This window comes from Lontra canadensis, unplaced genomic scaffold (assembly GCF_010015895.1).
Source record: "Lontra canadensis isolate GAN:19392208 unplaced genomic scaffold, GSC_riverotter_1.0 scaffold100, whole genome shotgun sequence".
In the NCBI taxonomy this organism is placed as follows: Eukaryota; Metazoa; Chordata; class Mammalia; order Carnivora; family Mustelidae; genus Lontra; species Lontra canadensis.
Window position 1 is genome coordinate 4,796,175 of NW_022631094.1, and position 13,030 is coordinate 4,809,204.

At 40.0% G+C, this 13,030-nt stretch overlaps 1 protein-coding gene across 14 annotated transcripts in view; it reads right to left on the bottom strand.

Moving 5' to 3' along the window:
• PARD3 (par-3 family cell polarity regulator) overlaps positions 1–13,030 on the bottom strand; it is a 649,759-nt gene that overhangs the window by 13,200 nt on the left and 623,529 nt on the right. For all 14 annotated transcript variants that reach the window (XM_032837827.1, XM_032837836.1, XM_032837840.1 and 11 more), the window contains one exon: positions 6,922–7,042. In XM_032837827.1, the coding sequence (XP_032693718.1) occupies positions 6,922–7,042 (121 nt within the window). The remainder of the gene's footprint in view (positions 1–6,921; positions 7,043–13,030) is intronic.

Consider the following 13,030-nt stretch of genomic DNA (forward strand, 5'->3'; position numbering starts at 1 on the left):
AGGGTATTCACATCGCAGAGGATCAATTTTCCATCTGAAGGACTAAACTACTTTCAGTCACTACCAACCCGGGATGGAAAGGATTTAGCAATATAGCTATTAAAGGCTCCATTATCCCATCTATCAACCGCCTCAGCCAGCAAGTCTCCTTGTGGGCAACACTCAGGTATCTGCAAAGTTTTAACAGCATACTGTACTTCTGTCTGCAGCCTGCAATTTAATTCTTTTAAAAGCAACACTAAGTCCTGTCCATATCTGAGCTCTGCGATAATAACCCTAACCTCAGCTATTGTTCCATTATCTTAAGAAAGATTTAAAACAACTTGCTGCTTTATTTATGTTGTACCTGGCACAACACCAGGGAAGAAGTTGCTTTTTCTCCTTCTCCTTCTTCTTTTCTTACCCAACTTGGGATAGAATTCACTTTAATTATGGAGGTAAGGAAATTTTCTGGGCCTCTGTTCATCTAAAGACCTTTTGTGCCACAAATCAGCTCCCTCAGGCCCGAACATTATTTTGAACAAAAGTCCAGGAACAGGTGCATTCCACACTACTGGAGTTTAGGAAGAACATTTTGAAAATGGATGAATGGAAAAGGGCTACTTGGATGAATTTTCTGTAGCATCGCTCTCTGTATGTAAAGTAATTGGCTTGGATCTTTTTCTATGTGATACATCTGGTTGCACTTTGCGTGTGGCATTTCCAACAAGCATGGCAATTTCAACTACTGTGGACTAAGACGGACACATAGTTTGAAGATGAGTTTGTGGCTCCTTATAACGAGAATGACTGCAAACAGTTCTAATGGGTGAGATCACAGTTTCATCCTTTCCAAACACAGTGACCTTTCAAGGTCAGAGTACATACAGGAAAAGAAAAGAAAAAGACTCTAAGACACTCAAAGCTCATTTTATAAAACATAACAAAAACCATACACCCAGCTACATTTTGAACAACTGAGCAGCTCTTATTAAGGCAACAATGAGAATTGGTAGGAAAATTAATACACTAGGTAGAATTACAGTCACTTGAAGCCCATTTATATGATCATCAGAAAGGAGAGTACACAGCAAGATCCCAATTGTTTGAAAATTAAAAAAAAAAAAAAAAGGAAAGAAAGAAAAGGTCAACTTCTGACCCACAATTTAGGAAATTATTCCATTCTCAGCTTGTCATCCAAATAATTCCCCACTCACTCATTACAGGAAATGATAATACAAGCCAAGTGGTCAGTCTAAAGTTGTGATGGCATTTTGTTATACAATGATTTGGCCTATGACCTTCAGTAGGTGAGTTTCTGGATGTGTAAGATTTTCTCAAACATTTTTCCTAATAGGACTGTATTAAGCAGATAAATACAAGTCTATGCCAACATATTCCCCACTACCATTAAGAAAAAAGAAATCCTTATAAATGAATCAAAATTGGTATTAAATCATTTCCACATCTTCCAATGAAAAACATCTACAGCTAAGAAGTACGAAATGCTCATTTAGCCTCAAACAAACTTGGACATTTGCATGGGGATACAATGTCAGCAACCAGAAGTCCAATCAATCTGAGTTCCCAAATACATGTTTCTCTCTTTCTCAAAGTTATATATTTAAAATATATTTCAACTTCAGTGAGGTGTTCTTTCTTTCAAGTACATGCCAGCACGTGTACTTGAAATTGAAATGATACAGAGAAGATGTGCATGGCCCCCAAAGTGAACACCGAGGTCATCTTTCAAGCCTTTCCTAACCAGTCACACTGATTTGGCCATGGTTCCTCTGTGCTTACTACTCTGTGCACACCTATATCATAAACTGTACAAAATACTCTTTTCTTTTGGATCGGCTCGACTACAGAGTTCTAAGGGTAGTCTTTCCTTCCCGTCTTTGTCCTCCCACACCAAACACACTGACCAGAACACAGCAATAAGCACTCAATACATCTGATCAACTAAATAATTAATTATTTAATTCTGGTTTGAAATCCACATTCCCAAGTAAAGTAAAGAGGTATTCTGCTGCTCCTCACAGTGTGGTATGGGGACTAAGAAACCCAGGCAGGCTCTTGCTGGTTAGGACTCTGTTTGAGAACCATTTTCATATAGCATTGGTCTTCTCCCTCAGGTGACCACCTGAGGTCACCGCAGGTGACCATACTCTTTCCTCTTTTCAGCCTTTCTGTGCAAATATACATAGCTAAGGATGTTTACCACACCTCAAAAGAGAATCCTGCTTCAAATCCATTGACATGATATATCACATCAATAAGAGAAAGGGTAAAAACCATCCGATCATGCCAATAGATGCGGAAAAAGCATCTGACAAAGTACAACATCCATTCACAATAAAATCCCTCGAAAAAGTAGGCCCGGAGGGAATATACCTCAACATCATAAAGGCCATCTACGAAAAACCCACAGAGAACATCATACTCAATGGGGAAAAACTGAGAGCTTCCCTTAAGGTCAGGCACAAGACAGGATGTTCACTCTTCTCACCACTTTTGTTCCGCATAGCGCTGGCAGTCCCAAAGCAATCGGACAACAAAAAGGAATAAAAGGCATCCCAATTATTAAGGAAGAAGTCAAACTTCTGCTAGTTCCAGGTGACATGACACTACATATAGAAAACCCAAAAGACTCCATCAAAAAACTATGAGAACTGATAAATGAATTCAGTAAAAGACACAGGATACAAAACCAATGTACAGAAATCTGCCATTATTTCTATACACTAATAATAAAACCACAGAAAGAGAAAAGAAGAGAAAAATCCCATTTACAATTGCACCAAAAATAATAAGATACTCAGGAATGAGCTTAATTAACCAAAGAGGTGAAAGGTCTGTACTCCAAAGCTATAAAATGTTGATGAAAGAAATTGAAGAGGACACAAAGAAATGTAAAGACATTCCATGCTCATGGATTGGAAGAACAGATATTGTTAAAATGTCTATACTACCCAAAGCAATTTACACATTTAGTGCAATCCCTATCAAAATACCAATAGCATTTTTTCACAGAACGAGAACAAACAATCCTAAAATTTGTATGGGACCACAAAAGACCCCAAATAGCCAAAGCAACCCTGAAAAAGAAAGCAAAACTGAAGGCATCAAAATTCCAGACATCGGCTTCTATTACAAAGCTGAAGAGATCAAGAGAGTATGGTACTAGCACAAAAAACAGACACACAGATAATGGAACAGAATAGAAAACTCGGAAATGAATTCACTATTATGTGGTAAATTAATCTTCATCGAAGCTGGAAAGAGCACCCAGTGGGGAAAAGACTGTCTCTTCAACAAATGGTGTTGGTTAAACCTGACAGCCACATGCAAAAGAATGAAACTGGACCATTTTCTTTCACTGTACACAAAAATAAACTCAAAATGGATTAAAGACCTAAATGTGAGACCTGAAACCATAAAAATCCTAAAAGAGGGCACAGGCAGTAACTTCTCTGACATTGGCTGTAGCAACATATTTCTAGATATGTCTCCTGAGGCAAGTGAAATAAAAGCAAAATAAAGTATTGGGACTATAAAAACTATTTTATCAAAATAAAAAGCTTTTGCCCAGGAAAGGAAACAATCAACAAAACTAAAAGGCAGCTTACCAAATGGGTGAAGATATTTGCAAATGACATATCTGAAAAGGGTTAGTATCCAAAATATATAAAGAACTGATACAACTCAATACCCAAAAACCAAGTAACCCAATTAAAAATGGCCAGAAGACCTGAACAGACATTTATCCAAAAAAGACATCCTGAAGGCCAACAGACACACGAAAAGATGCTCAACATCACCTATCATCAGGGAAATGCAAATCAAAACTACAATGAGATATCACCTCACACCTATCAGAATGACTAAAATCAACAGTATGAAAAGCAAGTGTTGCTGAGGATGCCTCATGCACTGTTGTTGGGAATGCAAACTGATGCAGCCACTGTGGAAAATAGTATGGAGTTTCCTCAAAAAGTTAAAAATAGAACTACCTTACAATCCAGTAATTGCATTACTGGATATTTATCCAAAGAATACAAAAACACTAATTCAAAGGGATACATACAGCCCTATGTTTATTGCAGCATTATTTACAATTGGCAAGTTATGGAAGCAGCCTGAGTGTCTTCTGATACATGAATGGATAAAGGAGATGTGGAATACACACAATGGAATATTACTCAGCCATCAAAAGGAATGAAGTCTTGCCATTTGCAATGACATGAATGGAGCTAGAGAGTATAATGTTAAGCAAAATAAATCAGAGAAAGATAAATACCATATGATTTTGCTCATATGTGGAATTTAAGAAACAAAACAAATGAGCAAAGGAAAAGAGAGAGAGAGAAACCAAGAAACAGACTCTTAACTACAGAGAACAAACTGATGGTTATCAGAGGGGAGGTGAGTGGGGGGGATGGGTGAATAGGTGATAGGGATTAAGGAGTGCACCTGTTGTGATGAGCACCTGGTGTTACATGAAAGTGTTGAATCACTATATTGTACACCTGAAACTACTATAACACTGTGTGAACTATACTGGAATTAAAATTAAAAACTTAATTAAAAAAAAAAAAAAGAAAGAACCATGCTTTAGGAAACCTAGTAGGCAGAGACTGAGTCAATTATGCCAAACAATATAAATAGATTAACATAATTCAGTCATGCTGCTACCTGGGAATGACTCAATTTACTTGATCAACTAAAAAATAAATGTTTTAGAAAAACAATGCCATTAATAGTAATACTGTTGCAGGAACACAATTAGAAATTTTCCTAGATATTATATCTGCTGAACTTGTTTTACAACCTCCCAAAGTTAGTCTGGGCTTGATTTCACAATCAGGTCTTCCTCTTGGATGTTGGTCTCATTTTGCCAATTGCTTGCTCTAAGTTTCCACCTTCCTCACTTGAACTGAGGTGGCACCACTTCTTCCATTTTTCCTTCTTCTACCTCAAAATTATCTTCCACAGACTCTAATTTGACCCCTAAACCCCACAATCGAAATGTTTATAGGTTTCTGGTGTTGAGAAGAATCTATTGAGGGTGTCGGATTTTAGGACCAAAAAGGACCTCAGAGATGACTAAAGGTCTAGAAAGGTGCTTCTCCAAGTTGAAGAGGCTCCAGAAGGACCCCTCCAGGCCTTGTTAAAATATAGATTCCTGGGCCACACCCAGAGAGGTTGAGATCCAGAAGGTCTGAGGCCGGGCCAGAGAATGTGCAATTATAACAAGCTTCGAAGTGACAGTTCAAAGTGCTGGTCTGTGGACCACACTTGGAGAAGCTCTCCTTCTATCTGCTTTGCCTTATGCACTCAGCTTCCTCTTAAATTTTCATTTTATAACAAAGGGTTTAATAACCAGCACTCAACCATCTACTCTTAACTTTCTTGGTTTACAACATCAGAAAAGAGGCCTGAGGAGCCAGATCGCCTGGCCAGTAGGCCTGTGCTCTGTCCTGATACCATCCTTCTTCAAACTCCTAATCTAGCTTTGAAGCCTCCGACTACATTTCTACCTTTATCTCTGCTTCCCTACAAAATAACCAACCTCTCAATTCTGGGTCAGCTGAGTACATACCCTTTCCCAAATAAAACAGGATTTTTTTTTTTTCCCCCACTTTAAGCTCTTTCTAACACTACTATTCCTCTAGTCCTACTTCCACAAATATCTAGTGTAATTATAATTCCAGTTCATTGAACTGAACTCATGATCTTTTTGGACCTTAATCTCTCATCTACTTCAGGAACTCACATGGATGGGATACCTTTGACCTCAAATCATCCAGAATTGTCCTACCTCCAAGATCCTGGACTCTAAAAAAATATATCGTCTTGTCCACAGCCCCCTACGCTTTCCAATCCGTAGACCACCGACCTTTCTTGCATCCTCCCAGGCAACTGGGGTAGTGCTTCCTTGAGCTGTACTCACCCAGCCTGGGCAATGCTCCACCAGCATCTTCCCCAGGCCTCCAGAGTGCCTTCCCTGATTTTCTGTCATGTGTGTCTTGCCAATCCCCACCACTGAATTAATCCAAACATTGTTCTATTCCTAGTCCTCTAAGCCCTGTTGGCTATGGGCACAGTACAATGTTGACTAGACTTAGTAATACTCCCAGCTAGAACCTCCTACCTCAAGCAGCTTGTATGTTCACCTCTCACAGATTCTCTCTCAAGTTTCCAAAGAGATTCCTCAAAATTCCCATCATCTTGAACCTCTCCATCCCCCCCCCACCGACCAAATCTCCCCCAGTGCCTCCCATTCCCAGCAATCCCATCTTCTCCAAGGCAAAACACAAGAACAGAGCACAAGTCTGGGGCTGGACTTAGGGGGATTAGCACAGCACTCTGTAGAATTTGGACTCTCTCTTCTGGGCCTTGAGACGCCATTCAAAATTTTGCTTTAGAAAAATCACTGTGATGGCTGTGAGCAGGACACACTAGAACAGGGATATGGGCAGCTAAACCAGAGGGATTCCACAAATACACAAAGGGGATGAGGGAGAATAAAGAATCAAGAATTCCTAAATACTATACTTCGTGTATATTAGATACACAATAGCCATGTGTTGAACTAATTTATTCTGGCTCTGATTCTGAGAAAAATGTATATAGAAAAATATTTACTAAAGTTAAAAAAAAAAAGTGCATAGTTGAGAGCAAGAATCCCTTGGCTATGTCTTGTCATAAGTTAAATGCAACTGATTATGCAATGGACAGATGGTGCAACAAGATATAAAATGAAATTAGCAATGATGAAACCCAGATGGAAATGAGGAAAAGGTCAATATGTTAAAGGTCAAAGGAATTTGGCTCCATCTTGTCTTGTTTCATAAAGGACGAAGGTCAGAGCTCAGTGGCTCTTTACTGCAGGCAAGTGGTCAGACTGTTCTCTGTGCTGCCGAACCGCACACTCACCCAGGGTTGCTCAAAGCTATAGGTACGTCGCCGATCTTCTACATCTTCATCCTGCTTCGCTTGCTGAAATTCTTGCCGTAGACGCTGTATCCGATCATGGTTGCTAGGAGTTGATCTGTTGCTAAAAGAGAGAAGGGGCAGCAATGAACACCCTTCAGAGATCCAATCTGTGATGTGCAGTTGCTAGGGGAAGGAAATGGCAGCTGGCTGTGGAAGGACACCGTTTAAGAGGCAGTGAGTTTATAAAACAGTCTCTGGGCACTTAAAATGCTTTCATTTTGTTCTTATGATTAAGACTTATTGAAGACTTACTTCAGATATTCCAGAGGGCAAGCAGTATTTTTAGACATTCCTGTTTCATGCGTTACTTTAAAAGCTTCATTTCCTTTCTGTAAGCTGGCAAGGTGCTGGCGGCAACATTTTTTTGGAAAGGACATTGCATTAAGAGACAGAAATACCAAGGGCCCATCCTCACTCCCCCGCCTTCTCAGACTAAGGCATTTAATACCTCTGAGTGGGGTTTTAGATACATATGAATTGGACATGATAATCATTTCTGCTCTAAATATCCTAGTTGCAACAACCAAGTAACAACACAGACTCACGAACGGGCAGTATTATTTTCATAATGCCATTATGTAAAGTTTCTGTTTAGGAGTTATCTATATACAAAAGGCAGGTCTCACAGCGTAAAGGACAAGCATTTAAAAAATAACTTTGGGTGGCAGTTTGATTTCACCAATTAGCTGATAATAATGTTGCCTTTTTTTTGATAGCATTAAATTTTAATTCTCACAAAAAGCTTTTAAGATAGGTACAGATGGTAGTATTTCTCTCTCTCACCACACACACACACACACACACACACACACACACACACACACAGAAACTGACTTTCGTGACTTGTCTGCAGTCTCCCCATCAACAGGGAGGGGAGGCTGGAATCCAGATTCTTCTGGAGCCCAGTCCATCCCTGATTTTGCTGTGCCGTGTTATGTCCCTTAGTAAAACGCGTACCAGACTCCAAAGCCCCTGCTTTATAAAATCATACAGATTTTAAAAACAGTCTTTGGCAAGAGTTGCAGAGATGGCCAAGTTAAAACAATCTTAAATCTCATGGCACTTTTGGTCTATGTTATCCCCTGAGGACGAAGTCATGTCCTATCAGGAGAGCTATTCAAGCACATTAGGTACATGCTATCTCCCCAGTGACACATCGGACTCCTTGAGGGTGAGAATCAAGCCTTGTATTTATCAACTATACCCTCCAAGCTGCTCACAGAAAGGAGAGCTATAAGATCCTAGAAGACGGGGTCTCTTCACTGAAAACATGTTACCCTGGTTACTCAGTATGATTCTGAGTTCCTCTAGCTGCACACCTGCCCTGGGTCATGTAATTTGTCAGAGGTAGCTTGGAAAGAGGAAGTCTGCCATGGTGGAGTACATAAAATTCTCTAATATATATCTTCATATGATTCCATGTGTTTTGAAAAATGCTAAAGGTTTAAGAATCTCAGATTGAAAATATTCGCATATAGGACAATATGAACATCTTCCAAGAATATGGGATAGTCTTTCATCATTTAATCTACTGGGTAGATTCCTATCATCTTTTTGTTGCTATTAATTTTATTAGAGCTTCTGGAATATTCTGTCAATACTCCCAGTTTCATTATTTTTCCAGTCAATAAAACCCTGTCTTCCCTTTTTTCTTCTGACAAATATTTTGAACAGATCACCCAGAGAACATTAAAGGCTAATGGGTCTGTACAATGTGCTACTTGACAAGGCTTCCGCCCACGTCTGGATACTGCTTAAAACTTGCCCTCCATACTCTTGAGCTGAGCAGGTTGTTATTCCCACTGGTTTTCAAGAAACATATAAAGCATCTTATATTTTTTTTTAACACATACACTTTCAATAATGGCTTCCCAACATAGTACCCAATCCCTGCAACTCCTCTCTCCATGTGAAGCTGCGATAATGCAGGCACAAAGATAGTTCCTGAGATAGGAAGTGAGCATTCGTTCATCTCACTGCTGTTTCTCCAACTGTGACTTTTTTGTTCCTGGAATACTTTCCATAGCTTTTAATATGAGGATCGTAGGAGGCTTGACTGACAAAATATTTTACAGGTCTGACTAGAAATATTTCCCTGTTATTTTCATGTAGCATAGACAGTTTTAACCCTATAATTATTAGGTTCATGAAGTCCAAACCACTGATGAAAACTGATCTCCTACCATTTGTGGTTAATTGAAAGTGCAAATCTCTCCACACAGGAAGTTGACCCAGTGTCCTTAATTTTAAATTCTGGTGACCTCAATGTTTTTCACAGTGGCAGCCAAGTTCTGGAAGTCTCTTCTGCCCTTATTTCAAACCTCAGCAGCTGTAGAGACACTGTTTCCCTCTCTTTTCCTTTGCTTCCTTTCCTCCTTTGCTCTAGAGAACGGCAACCCACTTGCCTAAGACTAGCGAAGCCACATTAAGGATTGAAATTGAAAAACAGGCCACAATGGTTTTCATGATTGATGATGACTTCCAAAGACTGGAAGACCATCAAGCATCCTTGGGGACGACTGTTGGCAGTCTGAAGGTGACATCCTGGCTTCATGAATGAATCCCTTGCAACTGCTCGCTCTGTTTCTCAGGCCACTCTATAACGGGCCAATAATTCACATTTGGACATCTAAAGTTCCTGGTTGGCTCTTCTGCCAAGAAAGCCAACGGAAATTTTAAATATTCATTAGCATTAGTGACTAAGGCCTACACATCCCAATCAACTTATATTTAGGTTCATTGACAACTTAGGTTGCTCATTATTTTATGTGTGGTGAATAACACAGATGCCACAGGAGTTATCAGATGGGTGACAGAGACAATACAACTCTTAATGACAAGCTAGTAAATCATAACTTCTACAGAAACGGGGGATGAAGAGGACAATTACAGAGATGGTTTTTTCTTTTCCTTTTTAAAAAAGATTTTATTTATTTATTTTCCAGAGAGACTGAGAGAGAGAGAGAGAGAGCGAGCACAAACAGGGGAGCAGCAGGCAGAGGGAGAAGCAGACTCCCCACTGATTAGGGAGCCGGAGATGGGACTCGATTCCAGAACTCTGGAATCATGACCTGAGCTGAAGGCAGACTCTTAACTGAATGAGCCACCCAGGCATCCCAGAGATAGTTTTTTCCTAAGAATCCCCACAGACACAAGACAATTTAAGTCTAACACCAACACAGCCTTCCCTTATACATTTTTTTTAGTCCAATTGGAACTTTCTTTTATACTTTTATGTGTGTGTATATATATATAAATTTTCAACTAAATGACGGTGGTTGGTTTTGGTTCAGTAATTATCTGGAAGTCTTTCTGACAGCACTAAAACAAGGATACATTGGCTCACCCACTATGGAGATTCCTAGTCCGGCATGAACAGTGTAACCCTGAATTATATGGAATTCAAATCTTTCCCATTCATAATTACATGGCGTTTGTACCCTCTCCTATCAGAGGAAGATCACACAGAGTGCTAGGCTTTATAGCCTTCGGAATGGACCACTGCGACATGCTTTGCAAAAGTAGCCAACTGTAGCAACGATCCTATGTGCCCGTGAGCTCTGGAGTCTGTCCTGTGCCTGAGCCCTGCAGGCACGCTATCCGACCATCGCCTTAGGTCCAGCAAGTGAGAATAGAAACATCAACAGGCATTCTCTTGCGTCCATGAGAATCATCCAGGGCGCTTGCTTAAAGATGCTGATTGACCAAGATTCGCCTGGAGAGATTCTGAGTCAGTCAGTCGTGGGCGGGTCCTAGGAATCTGTATGTATTCAAAAGCACTGCAGGTGCCATATGGACACCATTTAGAAAATAATTCAGCCTGTAAACGTCATAGTCGGGACAAATTCCCAGGCCCGTGTGGCAATTAACTAAGGACGGAAGGAAAGCCGACGGCCTTGGGAGCACCCACGTGGGTTCTGTGACAAATGGAAGTAATACGCTTGGTCTGGTCCCTTACTTGGTTTCAGTAGATTGTTGTCCTGAAGGGATGTGAGCCTAGCGTTGCCTTCTATTTTCTTTTTCTTTACAGAGAAGCCAGAACTATAGTTTTCTCCCCTATTCCCTGAATTTTAAATGCTGGCTTACTTTCTTTTTTTCGAGCTAAGGTGAGACAAAACAAAAAACCAAACCAAATAAGTCTGTGGGCAGCTAGCTTGCAACCTCTACTTTGTATTCTGCGGATGCTGCCTGTTTCTTACGTTGCTTTTCTAGGCTATTTACTTCCACTGCACCAAGATAAGGCCACTGATCCCCCAGTAACAGGCCCAAGAGACAAAAATATTAAAAAAAAAAAAAAAAGACAACTAGGCATTTCCATCTAGTCTTCCCTCTCCAAAGCTGTCTGCTCCTTCTGATCTAACGCTGGGTCCACTGCCCTGCAGGCTGGAGGTCTGACCTATCTTTTCAGACCAACATATGCTGAGAGAGAGGGGGTTGTGATATGACTGATTAATTCTTTATGGACTAAAAATACCTTAACATTTGCATTTTTAATTATGCAAAAGAAATCTGGAAAGCTGGAACAGAGGGCACAGCTTTAAGATCCAGAATTCAATGGAAGGGATAACGACCACTCTTTTTTTTTTTTTTTTTTTGGGGGGGGGGGCAAGAAGTACCACCTTGGAATATACTAGTTTTCCCATAGAAGGAAGGAAACCATGATATGGGATGGGGAAGACAGAAGGGAAAGAACGAACTATGGCAGGCTTTCCATGGTGCCCAAAATGGACAGGTGATTATCATGTCTAGTACAAGACAAGGGAGGCAGGTATATTCACTCGAATCTTTCTTTCTGTAATATCCTCTCCTTTCCTTCCATCTTCTGATTCCACCAGAAAATATTGTTTTACAGTGTTTATCGCTTACATGTGCATGTGTTTCTCTTTCTTAAGATCATGACTTCATCACAATCATTAAATATATATAAATATATTATATATAAATTTATATTTATATTTATTTTTATATAATATATAATATAATAAATAAATATTTATTGTAATTATATATTTATATTTATATATAATGTATGTAAATATATTTTATAATATATAAATATATTTATATTCTGCAAGTCACGTTCCTGTGGCAGGGTAAACTGCTACATAAATACTTGTAATGGACAGACTTCAGAGTGGCAGTGGCCCCATGATCCCCCTTCCACATATTCACACCTTTGCACAACTCTCCGCCGCTGAGTATGGGCAGGGCCTGTGACTTGCTTCTATCAATGAAATGGAATAAAAGTCAAGGAATGGATATGATTACATTTGTGTGAGTATATAAGTATGCAGTGTCCATCTTGCAAGTCTGTATCTCTCTCTTCTGGCTTTGAAGAAGAAATCAGCCCTGAATCCTAAAGCTGCAGAGAACAGAATGCTGTCAACAACTCCGGGAGCAGGGAATCAAATGTTTCTTTCCCTAGTGGAGCCTCCCAGTGAGACCCCAGCCTGGCTGACTCTTTGATTGTACTTGGATGAGACCCTGAGCAGAGGATTCAGCTGAGCTGTAGCTGGACCCCAGATCCACAGAAACTGATAGAAGAAGCTGTTATGACTGTGCTAATACAGCGACAGAACTAATACCCTTTGAGGTTGGCCTTGGCCATGTGTCTTGATTTTACCCACAAGATGTTCATGGATGTGATGCAAATACGGGTTTGAAATGTGACTGCACAGTGGGTTTGTTTTCTTGTGCTCCATTGCAACAAAAGATAATAGACACTCTAAACCTCTTTCCTCTAAACACACACACCTACATATAGACACAAACACTCGCCACAACCACCACCACATCACCTTAGTGCTGGCAGAGTGGCGGGGGTGGGGATGGGGGTGGGCTGGGCATACATAGGTATTAAATGGAATAAAGTTGCCTAGAAGCACAAAGACCTAAGCCCTGCCCATGGCTGCAAACAAATATTGCCTGTTGGAAAAGCTTGCTGGTTCGAAGAGCAGAATCAAGAGAGGAATCATATTTTATGAATGAGTTTTACCACTGTCATTTATATGGTTAGTCACTCCAAAGTTCTAGTCTCTGAGAAAAATTG